Below are 24,785 nucleotides of genomic sequence, written 5' to 3' on the forward strand. Positions count from 1 at the left end.
TTTGGCCCACCTGCATGTTTTTGGCAGAAGGGTCTTTTGCCTTCGTCAGATTCTCCAAGGTACCGTTCAGAGATGACCTGAACCATTTAGGACCGTTGGTATGCAGGGCAGACCCCTGTCACACTCTTGCTCTGAGCGGGACCCAGTCCCAGGGAGGCCGGGCAGCCCAGACTCAGGGCTTAAGGCCTGGCTCTGCCCCCTGCTGGCTTGGAGCTGAATGACAGGCTCTGGGGCCCTATTTATGGGTGTGTGAAGCACTCAGCACAGGCCTGCTTGTGTGATCAGGGCTCATTCTGTCTTGGTGGATGTCCTCACTGTGGGCATCACATGCTGGGAAGACACGGCGGGGAGAGGGGAAAGGCAGCTCGCTCTGGCTGGTCACCAGCCCCAGCCACACCTACAGGCTCAAGGGAACAGAAAGTCTGACCTTCCAGAGACCTTGGTCCCAGGGAGCTGTCCTGGAAGGGAGGGTCCTGGCACACGCTGCCTACATCTAACCTTGTCTCCCTCCCCCTTCCTGCCCCCCTCCCCGCCCCCGGTTCAGTGGCGATGGATGATGAGGACGGGAGATGCTTACTAGACGTGATTTGGTGAGTAACGGACTCCCTCTGCCCTCCCTGTCTCCCCGCTTCCCCACCCCTCACCTCCTCAGTGTCTCTCCCCTTCTGTCTTTCAGTGACCCTCAGGCCCTCAATGACTTCCTACATGGATCCGAGAAGGTGAGTGCGGGGGTAGGCAGGGGCCTTCCTGGGCTAGGGAACTGTGGAATTGGGGGGCTAAGAGACCTCTGCCCTGATTCAGTAGACATCTGCCTCATGCCTTCTGGGAGCTGGGCCCTTGGGTTATGGAAAGAGCAGAAGAGATGACAAATCCCTGCCCTCACGCCCTATACGTTTCCTTAGTAAATAGAGCAGTAACTGTTCAAGGTGATCTCGGACAGAACCCTGCAGCGCAGAATAAGAGATAAGAATGTCACCCACACAATGGAAATGGTTTAAAACAAAACGAATGGGGGACTGGGGTGGTGGCTTCTTTAGTTAGCGTGGGCAGGGAGGTGACCTTGAACGCGACCTTGAAGGATCAGATGGAGGCCTCCATGGTGCTCTGGGCAGGGGAGGAACAGGTAGAAATGCAGGAAAATTTGCCATATTTGAGGAGTGGAAAGAAGACTGGTGTGGCCAGATGGAAGGGAGGCTAGCAGTGGTGAGACTGTCATGAACAGAAGTCACAGGACATGCAGGGCCTGGAACAAAGTGGGGCGGAGCAGAAGTGCTGAGCTACAAGGAGGTGTATTGGTTATCTAGGGCCGCGTAACAAATTATCCCAGCACTTAGTGACTTATAACAACTTGTCGGCGCTCTCCCAGTTTTGAGGGTCGGGGCTCAGGGAGTGGTTCAGCTGGGTCCCTCTGGCTTGGGTTCTGTCCTGAGGTTGCAGTCAGGATGTTGGCTGGGGCCACCGTCATCTGAAGGCTCATATGGGGCCAGAGGCCGTGCTTCTCTGATGGTCCTTTCCCTCGGCTGCGGGCTGAAGGCCTTGGGGCCTCACCACAGCGGCCTCTCCACAGGATCCTCAAACATCCTTACGACAGGGCAGGCAGCTTCCTCCAGAGTGAGGGACCCAAAGGAGAGAGCCAGGAGGAAGCTCAGTGCCTCTTATGATCTCGTCTCTGAAGTCACACACCATCGCTTTTGTCACCTTGTACTCACTAGAAGTGGGTCACCAAGCCAGCCTACACTCCCCGGGAGGGGAACGGAGTCTTAGAAGGAGAAGTGGTCGATGATTTTTGGAGTGGGGGCAAGTGCAGTGGGCTGAGGCTGGTCAGGGCAGGCCATGGAGGGGGTGGCAGGCACTGGCTCTGGGGTCTCTCCAGGGGCAGAGTCAGATAGATGTGCTGGTGGTGGAGATGTCAAGGAGGAGAGTGTCAGGTTGGCCCCTGGATTTGGGCCTGAGCTGCAGAGTGTGTTGGGTCCCCAGAGGTGGGGAGTTTGGGGCAGGCTCCCCAAGGAAGGCTGTTGGCTGTGCCCGGCTCGGGTTCTGGGGAGACGTCCACGTAGAGAGAAACGAGGGAGGCTCTGCTACAGACAGACATTCAGCAGGCATCCATGTGGACACCAGGCCCTGTTCTGGCACTAGAGACGTCCCTGGGAATCAGCCCGGTCCCTGCCCTCCTGGAGATGGGTGTGGCGTGGCATGTTGGGTGCCCAGACGGTGGGGCATGCTGGTGACTTGGGCTGCCCAGAGGAAAGAGTGACTTTGTCGGGGGGACAGGTAGCTATTGGGAGGAGGCGGTGACAGTGACAGGTCCTGACGGACCTTCTGCTGGAGAGATGAAGGGGGAAGGCGGGGCATGGCTTGGGCAAAGGCATGAAGGCAAGATTCTTGGGTTTCGAACATGCTGCCGAGCCCCATTCTTTGGGGCCTCTGTTCCAGAGGGGCAATGTCCCGTAATCTTTGTCCCCCACCCCGACCCCGTCTTTTTCCTTTGGTGCAGTGTAACTTTAAATTGGTTTTTGTTCTAGAGCAAGGCCTGCGGGCTGCCTGGCTGACTGTTGACCTTGGGTGGGGGCGGGTCTTATTGCAGCTCGATGGTGATGACCTCCTGGATAACCCCGGGGAAGCCCAAAGTGCCTTCTATGAAGGTCCTGGGGTAAGTGGCCCAGGGGTTCTGGGAGGGCCCCAGGCTCTTGGTCATGGCTCAAGTTACCCCTGGTGGTGGCAGGAGGGAGGGAGGGAGGTCCTAATGGTGAGAGGGACGGGCCCATGATTGTCCCCCTGGGGCATGTTGCCAGCTGGAGGGTTGGGGTATGGGGGGGTCAGTCACTGACAGCAGTGTGGGGCAAGAGGGGAGCCACAGTGGGATGGTCTGGCTCTGTCCACAGGAAGAGGTGAGGGTCCTGGGAGTTGGGCAGGTGCCAGCTCTGGGGCTCACCGGGGGACACTGTTCTCGGGAGCAGAGAGTATGGGGGCCTGGGGGCCTGTCCCTGCTTAGCCACGGGGGGGGGTGTGACCTAGGGGAAGGGGATCAAGTAATGCAGACCTCCGTCTCCATCTGGAAAACCAAGGCGGGGGCGGGGGTGATGACCGAGCCCAGAGTGGGGACAGCAGTGGACATTAACTGAGCACCTACTCTATGCCTGCCTGTGCCTCTTGTCCTTCCCCCTCTGCCTTCCCTTCTGCTGCTTCTTCCTTCTCTCCCCCCACCTCCTTTCTCCCACCTCTCCGCCCCCCCCAGCTCTTCTCCCCCTCCCTCATGGTCACCGTAACTAGGATTCACTGAACACTTACTATGTGCCGCCAAGTCCCTTTCAGTGTTTTTTATTTAGTGCCCACAACTCTAAAAATATATGCGGAACAGTTTATTTTTCATAGTATGAACACCTGTAAAGTCCTTGGTCAGGTTCTCCCTGATGTGAGGTCAGCAAATGTCACGCCCGTCCTGGGAGGTGGGTTTGGTTGTGGCCATTTAGCGGTGAAGAACTCAGAACCACCTGGTTCTGGGTTGGGGACTGCGTAGGGACCCCCTCCTCCCAAGCACTCCCCTCCTTCCATCTGGGAAAGGAGGATGGGGTAGTGCCCGCCTCACTGAGCTTGTTACTGACAGCGACAACATGGAAGGCATAATCGTCATGTTAGGTGAGGGTTTCTCGCACAACTGCGGGTGTCAAGTACCGCGGTCAGCCCTCCATGGGATTGACCTCCCATCCTTTTAAACTCCCAAGTTTTGATCTGTTCTCTGGTCGAATAGCAGCGAGGGTTCTGTGCTCTAAGCATAATTATCGCTTGTGCGGTATTTGCTCAAATGGTCACACACGTATCAATTGTGCTCCTCCTGGATCGCGATCTGGGGCAGTGTGGGGGTCCTGAAGACGGGTCCAGCTCAGCGCCGCCCACACAAAACCAAGTTCACGGGGATAGCTGCGGCTGCCATTAACACAGCCGTGGTCTCTTACCCGAAACCCTTGGGGCCAGGCGCATTTCAGAACTCAGAATTTTCCAGATGCCAGGAAGGTGATGCAGAGTGTCACGTAGCACACTCGCTCACCTTCCCATGGTCCAAAAGAGTCCCGTCATGTGGACAAAGCATGGCCTTCCCCAAGAGCACTACGTCACTTTTGGTCAGGTTTTACTCTGGAAGAGTTAGGAAGATATTTGCAGTTTTCAGATTGCTTTGAAATTTGACATTTGCAAGTCTCAAATTGCTTTGGAATTGCAGATTAAGTATTATGGGCCCTTCTGGCTTTTTAAAGGATAGGCTTTATTCCGTCCTACGGATGTGTATAGACAGGGCGACAGGCCAGACTGAGCCCAGGTTGTATGGCTCAGCGGAGCTGGGATTTGAACCTAGGTCCAGCCCCTTCCAGATGGAATATTCTCTCTGCCCGTACTGCTCGGGCAGTGCAGGTCCTGTTGGTTCAACCGTGCCCGGAGTCAGCCCCTCGCTAACCTCCGCTCTTCCCTTCCCATCTTACCCGGCCTCCAGCTCCACGTGCAAGAAGCTTCTGGCAACCACTTGAGCCCAGAGCCCACGCAGCCGGCCCCCAGCGTGGACCTAGATTTCCTGGAGGATGCGATCCTGGGGTCGCCGGCCGCGGGGGGCGGTGGCGGGGGCGGTGGCGGCGCGGACCAGCCCTGTGACATCCTCCAGCAGAGCCTCCAAGAGGCCAACATCACTGAGCAGACACTTGAGGCTGAGGCCGAGCTGGACCTGGGTCCCTTCCAGCTGCCTACCCTGCAGCCTGCGGATGGTGGAGCCGGCCCGGCCGGTGCCGGAGGGGCTGCTGCCGTGGCCGCTGGGCCCCAGGCCCTGTTCCCGGGCGGCCCGGACCTGTTGGGACTGCAGGCCCCACCCACCGTGCTGACCCACCAGGCCCTGGTGCCGCCCCAGGATGTGGTCAACAAGGCCTTGAGTGTCCAGCCCTTCCTGCAGCCCGTGGGCCTGGGCAATGTGACCCTGCAGCCCATCCCAGGCCTCCAGGGTCTGCCCAACGGCAGCCCCGGGGGCGCCACGGCGGCCACGCTTGGCCTGGCCCCCATCCAGGTGGTGGGCCAGCCTGTCATGGCACTCAACCCGCCCACTTCCCAGCTTCTCGCCAAGCAGGTGCCTGTCAGCGGCTATCTGGCCTCGGCAGCCGGCCCCTCAGAGCCCGTGACCTTGGCGTCTGCCGGCGTCTCGCCCCAGGGGGCTGGCCTAGTCATCCAGAAGAATCTCCCCACAGCCGTGGCCACCACGCTCAACGGGAACTCGGTGTTTGGAGGGGCAGGGGCAGCCACGGCGGCAGCCGGCGGGGCGCCCTCGGGGCAACCGCTGGCGGTGGCCCCTGGCCTTGGCACATCACCGCTGGTCCCAGCGCCCAACGTGATCCTGCATCGCACGCCCACGCCCATCCAGCCGAAGCCCGCTGGCGTGCTGCCCCCCAAGCTCTACCAGCTGACACCCAAGCCCTTCGCTCCAGCGGGCACCACGCTCACCATCCAGGGCGAGGCGGGGGGCCTCCCACAGCAGCCCAAGGCCCCCCAGAACCTGACTTTCATGGCAGCAGGAAAGGCCGGCCAGAACGTGGTGCTGTCGGGCTTCCCCGCACCTGCGCTGCAGGCAAACGTCTTCAAGCAGCCTCCTGCCACCACCACCGGGGCCGCCCCGCCCCAGCCCCCCGGGGCCCTGAGCAAGCCCATGAGCGTCCACCTCTTGAATCAAGGCAGCAGCATCGTCATCCCCGCTCAGCACATGCTGCCGGGCCAGAACCAGTTCCTACTGCCGGGCGCGCCTGCCGTCCAGCTCCCCCAGACGCTCTCGGCCTTGCCCACCAACGTTGGCGGGCAGATCCTGGCAGCCGCGGCCCCACACGCGGGCGGACAGCTCATCGCAAACCCCATTCTCACCAACCAGAACCTGGCGGGGCCACTGAGCCTGGGCCCCGTGCTGGCCCCCCACTCCGGGGCCCACAGTGCCGCCCACATCCTCTCGGCTGCCCCCATCCAGGTGGGCCAGCCAGCACTCTTCCAGATGCCTGTGTCGCTGGCCGCGGGCAGTCTGCCCACGCAGAGCCAGCCGGCCCCCACCGGCCCTGCCGCCACGACTGTCCTCCAGGGCGTCACTCTGCCCCCCAGTGCCGTGGCCATGCTCAACACCCCCGACGGGCTGGTACAGCCGGCCACCCCTGCCGCCACGGGAGAGGCCACACCTGTTCTTGCGGTGCAGACAGCCCCCCAGGCACCCCCGGCGGTCAGCACCCCGCTGCCTTTGGGCCTCCAGCAGCCACCGGCGCAGCAGCAGCAGCAGCAGCAGCAGCAGCCGCCACCGCCCCCGCAGGCCCCTACCCCTCAGGCCGCCGCCCCGCCTCAGGCCACCACCCCCCAGCCCAGCCCAGGCCTGGCGTCCAGCCCAGAGAAGATCGTCCTGGGACAGCCGCCCTCTGCCGCCACCACAGCCATCCTCACTCAGGACTCCCTGCAGATGTTCCTGCCCCAGGTAACTGGGGATGGGCTGGCAGGGACATTGGCGTGGGGGCGGGCAGGGGACAGGGGTGTGCTGCAGAGAGGGGCCAGAGCTGGAGCTGAAACTATGTGTGGTGGAGGCAGCAACTGGGGAGGGTCTGGCAGGGTCTGAAGAGCATCTCCGAGGTGGCACCCCTGTGCCCAGTACGTGTGTCCCCTTTGGGGAAGCCAAAGGGTGACAGGGACTGACACAGGCAAAGAGGGGGCCCGACTGGCTCACAGACTGATCATCCGTCCTCTTGCTGGAGGGCACAAGAATCACAGAGAACAGGCAAGACAAGGACGGACAGACAGACAGATGGGGCGGGTGGCTGCGGGCTGGAAGATGGGCGGGGCCCCAGGCCAAAGGAGCTGGGGTTGCGGCCTCCCTGGTGCCTGGATCCCGGGGCTCCCGGCCACCCTGCCCTCTGTGCCCAGCCTCTCGGTGCCCCTCAGCCCAGTTCCCACCACTCTGCTCTCTGGAGCCTTGGGGAGGCTGGGGTCTTGGGGAGGCCGCGGGTCCACAGGATGGCCTTCTGACCCGGTGCGGGCTCCCCGTTTCAGGAGAGGAGCCAGCAGCCCCTCTCCGCAGACGGCCCCCACCTCTCCGTGCCCGCCTCGGTCATAGTCAGCGCCCCGCCTCCCGCCCAAGACCCAGCCCCGAGCACCCCCATCGCCAAAGGAGCTGGCCTCGGCCCTCAGGCCCCGGACAGCCAGGCTTCCCCAGCGCCGGCCCCCCAGGTAGACAAATCCCAGCAGCCTCTGTCCCAGCTCAGACAGAGCCTTGCCCCTGCGACCCCTTCTCCTGCTCACTCCTCCCCGCTCTGGCTGCCCTGCCTTGCCTCTCTGTCTTGCTGGCTTGGGAAGGGTGCTCCTTTGTTCCCCGGATAGTTCCTGAGAGTCTTCTGACAGTGATGGACTCCTAGAACCCAGGCCACACTGGGGGGAGCCCACACTCTAGGCAGAGGGACACACGGCAGGCAGGTGTTTGCTAGAATTCTCATTTTCGTATCATATCAGGTAAGCAGGACATTCAGAGGGCTCTTATCTCCAAAGCTACCAGAGGTCTTGCTGAAAAGCCCATTCTCCTGAACCACAGCCGCTTGCTTTCCCCGAGGGCGGTTTCTTGCACGTGGGCACATGCATACACATACACATGGACAAGGTGAATGGCACCGATTCTTTCCCTCCCGTTGTTACAAATGCGGTAACATACTAGGCAGCTCTGTGCTTTTGATCATTGAAAGATGCATCTTGGAGACGGTACTTCCTTCTTCCTTCTTCCGTGTGACCGCACGGTACTCCCGCTGTCAGGTGGTTAGGTCCCTTCCAGTCTTTAGCTGTGATGAGTGAAGCCGCAGAGGATAACTGTACATATGTCACTGTTTTTGAAAAGGAAAGTGCTGGGTCCATCGGAGGCCATTTGCACATGCAGTGTTGATTGCTCTCTGCAGATTGCTCTCTGGGGAGTTACCACTGGGTTTGTCCTTGATCAGTAGTCTGTTGCCTGTGCCGGTTCTTCCATAACCTCGGTGGTGTATTGAAGTTAGCGGGTCTTGTAAGGTGAAAAGCGGGTCTTGTAAGGTGAAAAGCGGCTCCTTGTTTTGTTTTAATTTGCATTTCTTTTACTGTGAATGAGGTGGGGCAGGTTTTCTTAGATGTGGAGCTGTTTATGTTTTCTCTGGAATCATCAGCCCATACCCCTTGCCAAATTTAAACTTGGTGTGAGTGGTCCTATTCTTGTTGATTTGTAGAAACTCTTTACATATTAGGAAAATTTGCCTTTGTCTCATAAGAGTCATAAGCACATGATAGTTTAGAGAGAGCCCCTTTTATTCCGGAGGGGTGGATTTTATACTCTTTTAGAAAGGATAGGTAGAGGAGGTAGGTAAAAGGAAGAAGAGGGAATGACCTCAGCAAGGTCAGGGTGGCAGAAAGCAGCATGGGCTTTGGCTTTAAACAGCCATGATTTCGCCATCCAGTTCTGTTGCTTGCCATGTGACCTTAAGCAACCAGTTTCTTGTTTCCTTAAACAGATTCTTTGGGGAAGGAGGGCACTTAGTATGTGTCTGGCCTTGTGCTGACCTGGAGCAGTTCCCCATAACTGCTGGACCTTGACGTCCTCATCTGGAAAATGGGAATAATACTTTCTTAGAGGCCTATTAGGAGTGAGTGAGTTAACGTATGCTAGCACAGAGTAAGGCCTCAAGAAATACTTGTTATTATTATCATTATTATTGTTGTGGGGTAGAACAGGATCTGGTCCAGATTCACACAGTCTAGAGGGACACGGGGCCCTCAGACTTAGACACAAGGTGGCCTCAGACCATCTCTCCCCCAGGAGGAGAAAGAAGCAGAAGTGGAGTGACAAGAGGTCAGGAGTCTCCTGGCCTTTGAGTGACTCAAGTTGGAAGCAGCGTCTCTAGAGTGGGTCCAGTGCTGGCCGAGGTCCCTCTGGCAAGCGGCTTCCCCTCCCTGAGCCTCCCACAATCAGCTGTACCAGGGGGTTGTAGAACTGGGTAAATCAGTGGTGGAAATCATTTATTGATGAAATCAAGCACACTCACAGGAGTCCGCCCAACGCGTGAGGCTCCGTGCTGAGTATGCCACAGTGCAATCAAAGGGAGAGAGTGTTCCCGGAGATGTGGGCCAGCTGCAGGGAAAGAGCCCAGGAGATGAAAGCATTGAAGGGAGCAGGGTCCCCATGGGGGACACGGGAGGAATCCACTCTAGGGAAAGCGGGAAGGAACTGCCGGTGGGGGGGGGCGTATTTAAGCCCAGGCTCCAAGGAAGAGAAATTGTGGGGAGGGACAATAGCATGTGCTAAGGCCCTGAGGCAAGGACAAGCTTGGGATGTCAAGGAGTGGAAAGTAGGCTGGAGGGGAGTGGAGGGAGGCCGGATCAGAGAGGTTGGCAGTGCCTCGTGGCCAAACCAGTGGAGGGCTTTCAGCTGGACTATGGCATGGGCTGGTAACGATTTTCAGCGATCCCTCTGGCTTTCATTGGAAAATGGTTTAATGGGCAAAAAAAAGTCCAGAGACCCTCGTGGGTCAAGATGACAGGGCTTCAAAGACCAGGGTGGTCCCGGCAATGATGGAGGGATGCTGGAGGATTCGGGCCGTAATCTGGAGCTTACTTTGGGGATTGGAGGCATGAAGAGGAGGGCATCACAGTAAAAACTAAGTGCATCATGGTAAAAACTAAAGTGCATCGTAACATTTCTGTTTTAAGTGCTATTCAGAACCCTTTCCAAGCATTGTCTCATTGAAAGCTCCCATCAGGCAGGTGGAAGATAGTCTCCTTAATTTACAGATGAGGAAACTGAGGCACAGAGATTAAGTAGCTTGCCCAAGGTTACCCCACTGGTAGGGCCTGGATTTAAACCTGAATGGTCAGTGGCCAGAACAGCTGAGGTCTCAAGAAAGCCAGACCTGAGCAGGAATCCCAGCTCTGCTCAGCATGAAACGCTCCCGGGACCTGGTCTACCTCTCCGCCAAGTGGGAGTAGAGCCACCAACCTCACAGCAGCTCTACACAGAGTCCTCAGCGTTTCGATGAGCAGAGATCCCTGGCATTTGCAGTAAGAGTAGTAAAGAAGCTGTGGATGGTCTTTAAGAGGAAAGGTCAGCTGTGCCCATGAGCTGATCCTGGTCATCCCCTTGCAGGCCGGCGCCAGGCTGGACACGTGGTCACCCTGCTGCCCCTTTCGCGCCTGCAACGCCGCACTGCATGAGGGGAGTTCTTGATGAGTGTTGGGGAAGCAGGTGGATGGAGGGGTGGGGGTGGGGGAGGGTGGATGAATGATGGATGGATGGATGGATGGACGGACAGGTGGACAGGTGAGTGAGTGGATTAAACAAAGAATACAGATGCACATAAATACCAGCGACGTACAAACTTGTGTGCGTGCCCATGCACAAGAGCCGCTCCCAGACTGGAGGTGGGTCCTTCATGCAGCCCCCGTTCTCCTGGTGCGTGCTTTGTACCCAGCCTTTTGCAGAGAGGTACAGGGGAGGCAGCCCTGCCCTCTCGGGGCTCACGCTCCAGGGATGGGTTTTGTCGTCAATCCCCAGCTCTTGAAATTGGCCCTCGATGGGGGCCCCCGACTGACTTTTCAGGGAGGCAACACTGACCGTCCTACTCAGGAGGCTTAAGGCCTGCTGTGTATGGCTTACGGTAGGCTTAAAACACACACACGCTTTGTTGTGATTCAAAGAGTGTTACCCAGACGTGGTTTTAAAAATTGGGTTTACAGACAAAGGGCACACAGGGAAAGTGAGTCTTCTGTTCGTGGAATTTCTGGTCCTCCCCACCCCCTTGTAGACCCCCACCCCCTTGGATTTCCCTGTGGAGCCCCACCGTGTCCTTATCACACAGGCACTAGGGACACTTGGGGCCGGGTCGTTCTGTGTTGTCAGGGGGCTGTCCTGAGCACAGTAGCACCCCTCAGCCTCCAACCGTTTATTGCCGGCAGCGGTCCTGCTGCAGGTGGGACAGCCGTGGTGATCGCTGGAGATTGCCAGGTGTCCCTGAGAGACGGAGTCACCTGGGTGGGGCACCGCCATCCTGTGCACATGACAGACCTCCCTCGTCTGAGCTCGGATCCAGCCAGACGTGACAGCCTGCGTGTGCACGTGCTCCCTCCTTACACGCAGAAGCACACTGTCCCGTTCTTTTGAACTGCGCTTTGTTCGATTGGCCAGATCTCTTGGACCACCGACTTGCCTGAGAATCCCACTCGACAGCACCCCATGGGACGCACGCATGCGTATGTACATGTGCATATCACCAAAACAGCTTCCACAGGATAATACCATGTGCAATGCACGCTGATATTTTGTATTTGGTTTCCTCTGTTCTTATTTTTATTATTTTTTAAAGATTTTATTTATTTGAGAGAGAGAGAGAACAAGCTGGGGAGGGTCAGAGGGAGAAGCAGGCTTCCTGCTGAGCAGGGATCCCAATTGCACGACTTGATCTCGGGACTCCAGGATCCTGACCTGAGCTGAAGGCAGATGTTTAGCCTACTGAGCCACCCAGGCACCCCTCCTCTGTTCTTTTTTTTTTTTTTTTTTTAAGATTTTATTTATTTATTTGACAGACAGAGATCACAAGTAGGCAGATAGGCAGGCAGAGAGAGAAGGGAAGAAGCACGCTCTCTGCGAGAGCCCTATGTAGGGCTCGATCCCAGAAGCCTGAGACCATGACCTGAGCCGAAGGCTGAGGCTTTAACCCACTGAGCCACCCAGGTGCCCCCCCTCCTCTGTTCTTAAATGCTGGTCGTGACCCACCAAAATGCCAGGAGCCATTACTCACAGACACTAGATGTGATTTGAAAGCCACCGTCCGGGGTAGTCATTAGGCACTGGGACTCCAAAATCCCAACTCTGCCACTTAGAGGCTCAGTGACCTTTGCCAAGTCCCCTGCCTCTGTGTGCCTCAGTTTTCTTCCCTGAAAATGAGGATGAGGAAAACAGCGTCTAGGTTATAGCGTCGTCATGAGGAATAAATAAGCTAATACAGGTTAAGGTGCTTGAACAGGGTCAGGCACATTGAAAGTGCCTCAAACCAAAGGAAGCCAGGGAAACACTACAAAGGGCCGTGGGTAAACATTTTAGGCTTTGCACGCAAGCCACCCCAGACCACACATCAGTGAGCACAGACCTGTACCAATAAAACCTTATTTATGGACACTGAAATTTGAATTTCATATCGTTGTCACCAATCACAATCTAGTCTTTTGATTTCTTTTCCACCATTAAAAAAAGTATATTTGTTTATTTAAAAGAGAGAGAGGGAGAGAGAATGCACATGGGGGTAGAGCCAGGGAAAGGGAAAGAGAGAAACTCAAGCAGACTTCTGCTGAGCGGGAAGCACAACCCGGGGCTCAGTCTCACGACCCTGAGATCATGCCCCGAGCTGAAATCCAGAGTCAGGTGCTTAACCGATGGAGCCACCCAGATGCCCCTCTCTCCCAGCATTTAAAAATGTAAAACCCGCTTTCAGCCTGTGGATCATGCAAAATGACAGACCAGGCAGGCCAGACCGGCTTGAGTTGGAAAGTTTGCTGCCATCTTACTGTCGTTACACGGACCCACCGTGACTGACTGACTTGGTTCCCTGCTTGAGGGAGAGCACTCCAGGTGGTTTCCTGTGTGTGTCAACAAATAACCCTCCTCTGACTCTTCAGGTGCCTGGGCTTTTGCATGTACATGTGGGTAAATTTCTAAAAACAGAACGGCTGGTTCAGAGGGTATAAGTGCTTCCCGGACAGTCTATGGAAAGTGCGAACCCCATCACGCCTCCTTGGGGTTTATGCCTGTGCAGGCTTCTTCCAGAAGCTTCATCAGCCCCAGATCAGCACGCACTCTGCTCCCCGCCAGGCTGCGGGGTAGCACCCCTCTGCGCTTTCTGTTGAATTCTGCATGAATCTGAACACATCTTGCCAGCTCTAGCTGGGCAGCTGGAATTTCCTGGTGAACAGTTCCCTCGTGTGGTAGTTTTTTGTTGTTGTTGTTGTTTTTAAAGATTTTTATTTCAGAGAGAGAGAGAGAGAGAGAGAGAATGAGCAGGGGGAGGGGAAGAGGGAGAAGCAAACACCCGGCTGAGCAGAGAGCCCAATGTGGGGCTCGATCCCAGGACCCTGAGATCGTAACTTGAGCCAAAAGCAGAGGCTTAACCCACTGAGCCACCCAGGTGCCCCTGAAGTTTTCTTTTAGCCTAATTTTTTTTTTCCCAGCCATTTAAAACATTTAAAATTTTTAGAATTAGGTATCACCTTCACATGACTCAGTCATCAAAAAGCAGTTTTGGGGTTTTTTTGAGAGAGAAAGAGAGAGCCCAAGCAGGAGGAGGGGCAGAGGGAAAGAGAGAGAGGACCTTAAGCATGGAGCCCAACATGGGACTTGATCTCATGACTCCTCTAAAATCATGACCTGAGCCAAGATCAAGAGTTGGACACTTCATGGACTAGCCACCCAGGTGCTCCAAAAAGCATTTTTTTAAAGTAAGGGGATTGGTTAAGCCATCTGCCTTCGACTCAGGTCATGATCTCGGGTCCTGGGATCGAGTCCCACATCGGGCTCTTTGCTCAGCAGGGAGCCTGCTTCTCCCTCTCCCTCTACCTGCCTCTCTCCTTGCTTGTGCTCTTTCTCACACTCTCTCTCTCTCTCTCTGTGTCAAATAAATAAGTAAAATCTTTAAAAATTTTTTTAGAAAGGGCAAAGTGTCCCAAAGCTGTGCCTATGTTCCCAGCCCACCTGCCCCTCCAGAAAAAGTTACTTAGCTGCCGTCTATCTTTCCAGTTCCTCGCGCAGGCACAGCCTAGAGTAAAAGTGGGTTTACCTTTCTCTCCCATTTCTGTCCGCCCAGAAGGTAGCACATTGCGTGCGAGCTTTGTCAGCATGTGGAGAGTTTCCTTGATCTTGTTAGAGCGGTGTCCTTCCTCTCCCCCATAAATGCTATTTAGATGCACACCAGCCAAGTCCGGGCTCCGTCTCTCCCCACACAGCTGTAGTAAACAACTTGCTGACCCGTCATTTCCTACATATGCACGTGCATCTGTTACATCATTTCCTGGAAGCAGGTTTGCTGGATCAAAGCAAATGTTTTCTTGTAATTTGTGCAGCTGCTGCTGAATTGCCTTGTCCTGGAGTTGTGGCAAATTGTGCCAGTAACCCTCAGAGGCGGTAGAAGAGGGTGTCTTTATGAGACATGGCTTGTTCCTAATGCAATGAGTAAAGAAGGTTCCAGAGGGTGCTTTCAATGGGCATTACTCATATTACAAATGAGGGTGGAGTGTCTCTCGGACTGTCAAAGCCTTCTGTGTTTCCTTCTCGCTGCACTGTCTGATCATGTCCTTGGCCACTTTTTCTCACCAGTGTTACTCTTAGTGATTTCTGGAGACTGTTTATATATGATGAAAATGGGCTTTGTATATGCTGTGAATTGCAGCTGTTTACCCTCAGTGTATCATTTGGGATTTTGATCTGATTGGGGGAGAGGGGCATTAGTCTATACTTTTAATGAGTGCGAGCTTACTTTTTTCAGTTTTTATTTTTAAACACTTAGAATTTCAAACAGCAGCGCTGTGCAGAGAACTCACAGGAGTTCTTTACTCTTTACGCACATATATTAGTTACCTGTTGCCGTGTAACAAATGACCCTCCCCCCAAATTTAGCAGCCTTAAACAGCAAACATTAACTTCTCTCGTGTAGCTTGTAAGAATCAGGAGTCTGGAAGCAGCTTAGCTGGCAGGTGCTGCCTCGTCATCCCTTGTGAGGTTCTAGTCAACCAGGGCTGTGGTCATCAGAAGGCTCGACTGGGCTGGAGAACATGCCTCAGCTCTTCCCTCCGCAGGCTTCTCCAAAGGGCAGCTTGTAACATGCTCCACAGTCGGTTTCCCCAAAGGAAATGATCTACCACCCTTTTTTATAACTGAATCTTGGAAGTAGTATCAAATCACTTTCATGAAATCGGTTGGTCCCAGGAATCAACCTGGGGACCATGCGGGGGAGACCGAATAATGAGGAGGTGGGGATCCTGCCTTGGAAGCTGGCTGCTGTCCAGATTTTTCCACCGTCAGTGTCTGGCTAATTCACTTTCTCTTCCTACACATTTTTATTCAGAATCATTGGAGAATAAATTGCAGACGTTCTGCTCCTTTACTCCTTAACATCTCAACTTTCGAAAACAGGAACATTCTCTTAGTTGACCACGGCACAATCATCAGGTTCAGCCGATTCAGCCCTGAGACAATACCCTTATCCACTGTGCACAGCCTAAAGTCAGCGGTGGTCCTGCGATCCTGTCATGTGTTTCTCTCCCAATTGCTCTTAACTTTCGGGTGTGTTTCTTTCTCCACACCATACGCTGCCCAGGGCTTCATGACGTGGCCAGCTGTCTTCTTTCCCCTTACCGAAACCTTTTGTTTTCCTCCGTTCTCGACTGTAAATGCTCCCACAGTGGAGGAGCCCCATGGTGCTTCTCATTGCTGATCCTAGAAGGCGGGTTACCAGGTCTACCAGTGTGCGACCCTTTCGGTCTGCAGACCAGAGTGCTGTCCCGGCGACAACCTCCGCAGCCCTTCTGAGAGCCAAGGGCACCTCCCATCTCATCTTAGAGGGGGCTGCCTTTGGACATGCGTGTGGGTGGATTGGTTTGGGGGCTTTTGTTCTGAATTGCCAGAGTTATTCAAGGGCAGCCTCAGGCGGGGTGTTAGAAGCATCAGGCAAGTCGTAACCTTGGTATCGTGAGTCGGCTCACGGTAAAGAGCCCCAGCTTTGGAGCATGGCAGCTTTGTTGGCCTTGGGCCTGTGAGCCTGAGTCATCCTTGGACAATTTGGAGGTCGAGAGGGAGACTTGGGACTCAGGGAGCCTCGGGACCAGCCATTTTGGCTCCCTGGCCTCAGTTTCTCCTCTGTCCCCGGGGTATGGATTTGGCGACCATCAAAAGGTACCCAACCCACCCTGTGTCAGGGACTCAGCTGGCTGGTAGTCGCTGGGGCAACTGTGGCTGCTGAGGTCGGGACTCTGCGGGAGAGCAGCGCGGAGGTGCCAGGTCTAGGGTGTGTTTTCAGCAAGGTCACGGGGGGACGGATCACAGGCTAGTGCCTGGATGTCTTGTGCGAGTCTGATCACACACAAACACACGTACCCATACTTGCATGCTCACAGGGGACCCGGGAGGCCTGCAGTCGCAGCCATAGCCACATAGGCAAAGGGAGGCAGAGGTCACGGACACTTAGGGGGACCTGGCCCCACCCCTGCCCCGTGCCTTCTGTAGCTGCTCCATCTGTGCTGGTGTCCATTCTCGGGGGGGAGGTGGGGGGACCTGGACAGTCAGGCGCCATGGGGATGGTGGCCGGGATGCTACCCCCCCACCCCCGCTCCAGCCACCACCTTCCCCTCCGCTGCTGTGCTCGCGCTCCCCAGCCCTCTGCCTCCCCGCTGGGCAGCTGGTGTGGTGCCCCCTGCCGCCGCCACCGCTTCCTCTGCTGCTCCCCCAAATCCTGCAGAGCTCCCCTTCATCTGGGGGGTGGGGGAGGAGGGGGGCACGTGGGGGGGGCGAGAGCAGAGGGAAAGGTCTGGAGATGAGGCGGGGGCAGGTGGAGGGGTGAGGCCGGAACAGGTGTAGAGGTGACGCAGAGATGGGGGCTGGGGTGGGGTGGGGGGGCAGAGGTAGAAAGGCGAAGTGGGGAGTTCAGAAACGAGAGGTGGGAAGGAGAGCCATGGCGGCGGGGTCCTTTCTCTCAAGACAGGGGTGACTAAGAAGGAGGGTTTCTGGTGGGCGTGGCTGGGGTCCCCAGTGTCTTGGGGAAATGGGAGCCAAGGTTGGTTCTGACCCCCGCCCCCTCCCCTCTACCTCCCTCCCCTGCCCAGATCCCGGCAGCGGCTCCGCTGAAGGGCCCAGGCCCCTCCTCGTCCCCGTCACTACCTCACCAGGCCCCTCTGGGAGACAGCCCCCACCTGCCCTCCCCACATCCCGCCAGGCCTCCCTCCCGACCCCCCTCTCGACCCCACTCCCGCCCTCCCTCCCAGCCCCAGAGCTTGTCCCGCCCACCCTCAGAGCCCACCCTGCACCCTTGCCCCCCGCCCCAGGCACCCCCCACTCTGCCTGGCATCTTTGTTATCCAGAACCAGCTGGGAGTCCCCCCACCTGCCAGCACCCCAGCCCCTGCTGCCCCGGGCCCACCCCAGCCCCCCTTGCGCCCCCCATCCCAACCCCCTGAGGGGCCGCTGCCCCCAGCTCCCCACCTCCCTCCCGCCTCCACATCCTCTGTCGCGGCCTCCACGGATGCGGCCACCAGGCTGCCAGCCCCTACGCCCCCTGACTTCCAGCTCCAGTTCCCGCCCAGCCAGGGGCCCCACAAGTCCCCCACGCCCCCTCCGACCCTCCACCTGGTCCCTGAGCCCGCCGTGCCCCCCCCACCGCCTCCTCGGACCTTCCAGATGGTGACTGCCCCCTTCCCGGCGCTGCCCCAGCCGAAGGCTCTTCTGGAGAGGTTTCACCAGGTAATTGGAGGCGGGGACCAGCCCTCCTCCTACCCCGCCAGCCCTGCCCTCCTGGTCCCGTGGGGAGGCCCTCCCACGTTCCAGCTGTCCAGCTGTCTCTGTGTCCCCAGCCCTGGTGCCTGGCCGCCGCCCCTCCTAGTGTGTGCCCCCTACCCCTCAACCACCTGTCCCCCTCCTCAGGTGCCGTCCGGAATCATTCTCCAGAACAAGGCCGGCGGGGCCCCCGCCACCCCGCAGACCTCCGCCAGCCTGGGGCCCCTCGCCAGCCCCACTGCCTCTGTGCTGGTCAGCGGGCAGGCCCCATCTGGGACCCCCACCGCCCCCAGCCATCCCCCTGCCCCGGCACCCATGGCCACTGCAGGTAGGGGAGAGGTAGCCCATGCAGGAGAAGTGGGGGGGCCTGAAGATGGGCGGGCAGGGGGAGGGGGATGGGCTGGGGCAGAGCTGTGGGTACGTGAGCCCGAGGGGTTCCCCCAGACCTCACAGGACAGGGAAGGTGGAAGAGGAAGGGCTGTCGCCTCAGATCCAAGGGGGGCACTCAATTCAGGGCTAGCGGCACTGCCGAGGCCAGAGGACTAGAAGAGAGCGGGGTGTAGGCTTGGGGATCGCATTGTGGAGGGGCCTTCGTGCCAGTGACCCTGAGCCCTGTCTGCCCCCAACCCCACCCCTCAGGCCTCCCTCCCCTGCTTCCTGCCGAGGGCAAAGCTTTTGCCAGCAGCCTCCCGACCCTGAGTGTGGCCAAGGCCGCCGCCGCCGGGCCAGGGAAGTCCTCCGGGCTGCAGGTAAGAGGCCACCAGCATGGGGGTGGGGCACCTAGGGTCAGAGCATTGTCACAGGGGAGCTGGGGACGTGCCAAGCGGGGCGGAGCAGCCCAACCGAAAGGCTATCAGAAAGCAAACTGGGCAGTGCGTTAAACACTAGGACAGCCCAGGTGGGCACATACCAGAAAGCATGACAGATGGAGACCCACAGACACCAAGACACAGGGTGATGAGAGGAGCAGTGGCTCGCCGGGGTCCCTGAGGCCATCACTGGGGGCAGGAGCAAGGAGAGCTTGAGGCTGGAGGAGGAGGGACGTGGGGAGACCATTGGCCCAGGAAGGCAAGAGAAAGGAGGTGGTGAGAGCCTAGACCGTGCAGGGGGAGGGGGGAGGGCTGGGAAGTCACGTGGTGGGGGGCCCAGAATGGAGGGGACAAAGCAGTGTGGGGGAAACTGAGGCAGAGACCTTCTGCAGGGAAATGGGTAGGGGGAGGCAGAAAGACAAGAACACAGCTGGTAGAGGGACCCAGTGCTGGCAGCCTCCGGAGTGAGATCCCCTCTAGCGGCCTGGTGGGTGGAGTCGGGCAGAAAGAGGGAACCTGGACAGCCAGGTGGGCCAGATGCTGGACCATCAGCCAAGGCCTTGATCTGATGAGCAGGGAGGGAGCCTGCCCGGTGTCCAGACCAAGAGTCCGGTGGAAGCCAAGCCCCATGGAGCCAGGCAAAGTGTGCCAGACAGTGCCTCCGGCAGCTGGGGCCAGGACCCCACCCCAGGATAGAAGAGGGGGGCCCGGTGGGGAGACATGGGCCAGCTCTCCTGTTGGTCACAGGCAGGGTTGGAGGGGGTTCAGGGCGCCAAGGGAAGGCCTCTCTGCGGCTCTGTCTCTCACTCACCTCTCTGCCCCGCAGTATGAGAGCAAGATGGGCAATCTGAAGAAAACCCCGGCCCTGCAGCCTAGCAAAGAGGCCTGGTGAGTCGCAGCACTGTGCGCCCCGCCCCCCCACCGCGCCTTCTGGTAGGCCTGGGAGCCGCCTCTTGTTAGCTGTGTGCTTTGGGGCAGTATAATTTCCCTCAGAGACCCCCAGTTTCCCTTCTAGAGAGTGAGGTGAGGATAGTAGTGACGATAGGGTGACAGGTGCAGATCCCCTGTGACTGTGGTAAGATGGGTGGTGTTTGGGGGAGTGGATGTGGAGGGGAGTCCGGGAAGGTGCATGGACGAATGTGGGTCTCTGTGGGCGCCTGGGGGGTGCGGTGGGGGGGTGTTTGGCTAGATAGATGGATGGAGGGGTTCTGGGGAGGGTGCATGGCTGGATAGAAGGGTGTTTGGGTAGACGGATGGGTGTTTGGATAGATGGGTGATTGGGCGGTTGAATGGGTAGATTTGGATAAACGGATTGACAGGTGTGTTTGGCTAGATGGATGGATGGGGTCTGGGGTAGGTGCTTGGCTGGCTGGCTGGCTGGGTGCGGGGTGGAGAGAGGGGTATCTGGATGGATGGGGTCTGGGAGGGCAGTGGGTACATGTTGGGTGCTTGCCTGCATTCTCTCTCTCCTGCTTTCCTTCCACATCAAGTGTTTAGCAAATGCTCAGCGCCCTGCTGGGTTCTGGAAACAATGCAGGGTTCCGGCCCCACTGGTGTGGTGGGGGTCAGTCTTCAGCTTAGGGTGGAAATGAGCATATTTGGGGGGAGATAGAATCACACAATAAAGAGACGTAACTTCACTGCCCACGATGTGGTAGAAAACAGCCCGGGAGAGAACTGGATTGTACCACCCAGCGGACCAAGCTCCCTTCTTTCCTCCCTCTGTTCCTTGTCCTTCCCACCTTACCTGGGGTTGGTGACCCGCTTGAGGCAGAATAAGGACGTGCTGACCCCAGGTGGCGGGAGAGGGTATAGCATGAGGAGGATGAGTTTCAAATCCTGGCCTCCGGCTCTGCCCGCTCCCAGCTCGGCCTCCTCCCCACTCTGTACTTTGGGTGGAGAAACATCACTCTGCCTGGCCTCAGTTTCCCCATCTGCAGAGTGGGGATGATGATAGCACCTGGTCCCTTGGGTTGTAGCCAGAGGCCATGAAAGAGAATGAGCACGTCCTGCCCACGTTAGCGCGTTTCCCTGCTGTCTGTGTTGGGGCCCCGGGGGGTGGTCGGGGTCAGGGTCTGGTTTCTCCTGGCCTTACCACCAGCTGTGTGTGTGTGACCTCTCCCCACCCTGCCCCCCAGTTTCCTGGAACATTTGCACAAACATCAGGGCTCCGTCCTGCACCCTGACTACAAGACAGCCTTCCCCTCCTTTGAGGACGCCCTGCATCGCCTCCTTCCCTACCATGTCTACCAGGGTGCACTCCCCTCCCCCAGCGACTACCACAAAGGTGAGCCCTCCACCCTGTCCACCCCACTCCCCCAGGACTCTCCCTCCCTGGTCCCTAGCGTGGGGTGGGGGTGGGGGAGCAGCTGCGCCACCCCAGTGCGTCTGCTAGACCTCAGCTCCGGATAAGCCACACTTTCCAGTGTCTGTGCCTCGGGACCTTTCCTATTCTTCCGCAGTGGATGAGGAGTTTGAGACCGTGTCCACGCAGCTGCTGAAACGCACCCAGGCCATGCTCAATAAATACCGCCTCCTGCTCCTGGAGGAGTCCCGGGTAGGGCGCTGGCCCCTTCTTCCCTGGGAGACCCTGCCCTCACCCCTCGCCCTGCTCAGGGTCCATTTGGGTGGGGTTGCGGGGGCTGCTCCTCGAAGCTCCGGGAGGAAGGGAAGGAGGCTGGTGCAAGTCTGATCCCAAGAGGGACAGCTCGGAATCCGCTCCCATCCTTCTGGGTTGCCCGTGTGCCCTCCCCGCCTTCCTCCTTCCCCCGCCTATCTGCCCTTCTTTCCCCTCAGAGGGTGAGCCCCTCCGCGGAGATGGTGATGATCGACCGAATGTTCATTCAGGAGGAGAAGACCACCCTTGCCTTGGACAAACAGTTGGCCAAGGAGAAGCCCGGTGAGAGGAGAGGGGAAAGGAGGGGTGGGACAGGGGTCCCCAGCTCCTGCCTCGCTGAGGAATTCAATCTGGGTGCAGGGGGACGGGTACCCGAGCCCGACCTTTCTCCACCACCGGGCGACACCCGTGCCCCCACCTTCCTGCCGTGGCAGAGGTCTACTCTGACCTCTGGGCTCTGGGACTGGAGAGAGCCGAGTTGGTTCTCCTCCATCCCTGTGTGTCCATTCCGCTGTCTCCTGGCTGGGACATTCCACCTCCCCCAGGGGGACAGAAAAGCGGGGGACTAGAGTCAGGACTGAGGTGCTTGCAGGTTTTAAGGGCCCTTCTGAGGCGTGAGCTCCTGCTTGCAGGTTCGGGGGTTTGGGATTTGCTGAGTAGAGCAGTACCCAGCAAAGCGTCCTGAGAGTCTGATGAGTCAAGGGCTTGGCCCCAGGCCTGGCAGATGGTCGATGCCCATCACGCCGGGGCTCCTCTTAGCTGTGCTCCCCCAGGCATCTCATGCTTTCCCTGCCCCCGTGGCTGTTCTTTGCCCGGCCCCGATCCCCCATTTTGCAGACGAGTATGTGTCTTCCTCGCGCTCTCTTGGCCTCCCCATCGCTGCCTCTTCCGAGGGACACCGGCTCCCTGGCCACGGCCCAGCACCATCCTCAGTGTCCGGGGTCCCCACCCAGCCGCCTCTGCACCTGCCAACCAAGCTGGTGATTCGGCACGGTGGGGCGGGTGGCTCCCCTTCGGTGACCTGGGCTCGGGCATCCTCCTCCCTGTCCTCCTCCTCCTCCTCCGCTGCCTCCTCCTTGGATGCTGATGAGGACGGTCCCATGCCCTCCCGCAACCGGCCTCCTATCAAGACCTATGAGGCCCGCAGCCGCATCGGCCTCAAGCTCAAGATCAAGCAGGAAGCCGGGCTCAGCAAGGTCGTCCACAACACCGCGCTGGACCCCGTGCACCAGCCCCCGCCCCCTGCTGCCCTCAAGGCAGCGGAGCCCCCACCCCGGCCCCCCGCGCCACCCCCTGCCACGGGCCAGATGAACGGCACAATGGACCACCCGCCGCCTGCCACCACTGACCGCAAGCCCACCGCGGCCCAGGCCCCCCACTGTCCCCGGCTGCCCCTCCGGAAGACGTACCGCGAGAACGTGGAGGCCCTGGGTGGCGGGGCCGGGGAGGGGGCCGGGAGCGGCAGAGCCCGGGGCAGCAGCCCCGCGCAGCTGCCCACCAAAGTGGACGAGGCCACCAGCGGGCTCATCCGCGAGCTGGCCGCCGTGGAGGACGAGCTGTACCAGCGCATGCTGAAGGGGGCGCCCCCGGAGCCCGCGGCCAGCGCCGGGCAGGGCAGCGGCAGCCGGGACCCCGGCTGGGAGGCGCCCCCAGCCAAGCGGCGCAAGTCCGAGTCGCCCGACGTGGACCAGGCCAGCTTCTCCAGCGACAGCCCGCAGGACGACACGCTCACGGAACACCTCCAGAGCGCTATCGACAGCATCCTGAACCTCCAGCAGGCCCCGGGGCGGACACCTGCACCCCCATATCCCCACGCCGCCCCGACGGCCGTCTCGCCTGCCTCCCCGGCGCCCCTGCACAGGCCAGAGGCCTACCCGCCCTCCAGTCACAACGGTGGCCTCGGCGCCAGGACGTTGAACAGATAACACCGGGCTGGTCTTCGCTTCCTTGTCTCCCCCCGACACACACACCTCCCAAGTTGTGCGTGTGTGTTTGCGCGCGGACATCGGGGGGCAGGGAGGCATCTGGGCGCCTGACCTCAGCCTCGTGGGGGACGCGAGCCGGGGATCCCCTGACAGTTTTTCTTGCCTAAGTTATTTGAGTCACAAAGGCCTCCTCCCCCACTTCCTGCGTCAGCCGGGTTGTTGGGTGGGGGTCGCGGATTGAGGGGAGGAGGCTGTAATGTAAAATGTGCCCCTGCCAAAGGTGGGGGTAATCCCGGTGTGTCATTTCCTATTTCTTCCCGCTTCCTGCCACACTCCGCCCCTCCGTGGGGAAGGCGTGGTGGGGGGGGGGCACACGTGTGTTTGCCAGGGAAGGGGGTAACCTGGTCGTTCCCAATGCTCCCGCGTGTCCCGGTACTGGGCTTGTCCGTGTGGCCGCACAGATCGAGGCGTCGAAGGTGCTCAAAGCCTGGAGGGTCCTTTGTGAGCCTCGCTCAGCCTCTCCCTACCGCCCCCCACAGGCTGTAAAAGGAAATGCAGGGAAGGGCGGGCGTCAGCCAGCGTCCCAGACCCCCTCCTCGGAGGGCTGTGCCCGCGGGCACCTGTGTCCCATCCGCATGTGTGCGTCCAGTTCCGTGTCCCGTGTCCCTGTGTGTGTGCTCGAGTGAGCGAGCGAGCGAGAGAGAGAGTGAGATTTCGAACCCTCCCGGCCCCTCGACTGAAATCCGAGCACCTCCAAAACAGGAAACCGGGGTCTTCCTCCCCACCCCGCCATCCCTCCCCAGCCAGTCTTCCCTCTGTTCTTCCTGTCGCCAGCCACCCGCGCCAGATTTTGAAATCTCGGAGACAAAACTAGTACTGTAAGATAAATTTTTTTGTACTGTATTTATTGTGTATAACAATTTTTTTAAAGGAGAATTCTGTACATTTAGAACTCTTGTAAATTAAAAACTGATCCTTTTTTTAAAACTGTACTGACTCCGTCTCAGCCCCGTTACTTTTGGGTCTTTAGGGGGTGGGAGTTGTTTGAAGTCTGGGGGTTGGGTCCCTACCTGCAGGGGCGGGGGCAGGGCGGAGGTTGTGAGGGTTCATTGCACATCTTATTTGTTAAACACATATTCGGGGTGCTGGGCCCTGGTCTGGGCTCATGGGTGCCACTGAACACGGCAGATGGAAGTCCCTACCCGAGGGGAGCTGACTTCTTAGTGGAGAAACCAGAGACCAAATGGGGAGTTCTCAGCATTCCCCTATAAGGTTCTGTGGTCTCTGTGAACTCGGAATTGGGGAATACTGAAATACCTCTCCTGGAGGAAATACAGGGCTAGCTTCCTACAAACCTCCAGTGACAACATTTTTGTAAGTTGTTTTCATACATAACCTTGTGTTGTGTGTATTTCTGTAAAGACACCTTGTTAATAATATATTCTAGATTAGTGCACATTGGGCTCACGGCCAACAGACTATATAACTCACGCCTCAACGAAGCTCATCTAACACGTGTTTTTTTTTTTTTTTAAGATTTTATTAATTTGTCAGAGAAGCAGGGGGAGAGGCAGGCAGAGGGAGAAGCAGACTCCCCGCTGAGCAGGGGGCCTGACTCTTGGCTGGAACCTGGGACCTTGGATCATGATTGGAGCCGAAGGCCAAGGCTTAACAGACCGAACCACCCAAGTGCCCCCAGCACAGTTATGTTCTATATAAGACACATCTCAGCTTTGTCCCCCTTCGGCACGCAGGACAATGTTTCAGTACAAGGGCATTTTAAACAGTGAAGTCACCAACAAAAGCACAAAAAGTGAAACCACAGTGCGAAACAGGCCTTGAAAAGGACGCTTCTTGGGCATGAGAGCAGAAACCAGAAGGTAGAGCGTTGCTTTATTCAACTTCAGTTGG

The 24,785-nt window shown here is 58.1% G+C and overlaps 1 protein-coding gene across 4 annotated transcripts in view; it reads left to right on the top strand.

Moving 5' to 3' along the window:
• Positions 1-23,870, top strand: part of BICRA (BRD4 interacting chromatin remodeling complex associated protein) — a 76,153-nt gene extending 52,283 nt beyond the window's left edge. For 3 of the 4 annotated variants that reach the window (XM_032323467.1, XM_032323468.1, XM_032323469.1), the window contains 13 exons: positions 545-590; positions 677-719; positions 2,585-2,650; positions 4,484-6,472; positions 7,042-7,218; positions 16,858-17,490; positions 17,671-17,851; positions 18,163-18,272; positions 19,159-19,220; positions 20,471-20,619; positions 20,795-20,889; positions 21,129-21,231; positions 21,787-23,870. In XM_032323467.1, coding sequence (XP_032179358.1) covers positions 550-590; positions 677-719; positions 2,585-2,650; positions 4,484-6,472; positions 7,042-7,218; positions 16,858-17,490; positions 17,671-17,851; positions 18,163-18,272; positions 19,159-19,220; positions 20,471-20,619; positions 20,795-20,889; positions 21,129-21,231; positions 21,787-22,874 — 4,737 coding nt within the window. In that variant the 5' untranslated portion in view covers positions 545-549 and the 3' untranslated portion in view covers positions 22,875-23,870. The remainder of the gene's footprint in view (positions 1-544; positions 591-676; positions 720-2,584; positions 2,651-4,483; positions 6,473-7,041; positions 7,219-16,857; positions 17,491-17,670; positions 17,852-18,162; positions 18,273-19,158; positions 19,221-20,470; positions 20,620-20,794; positions 20,890-21,128; positions 21,232-21,786) is intronic. The other variant, XM_032323470.1, reaches the window with a different exon arrangement.
• Positions 23,871-24,785: the final 915 nt, after the last annotated feature.

The sequence above is a fragment of the Mustela erminea genome, chromosome 19 (assembly GCF_009829155.1).
Source record: "Mustela erminea isolate mMusErm1 chromosome 19, mMusErm1.Pri, whole genome shotgun sequence".
Lineage (NCBI taxonomy): Eukaryota > Metazoa > Chordata > Mammalia > Carnivora > Mustelidae > Mustela > Mustela erminea.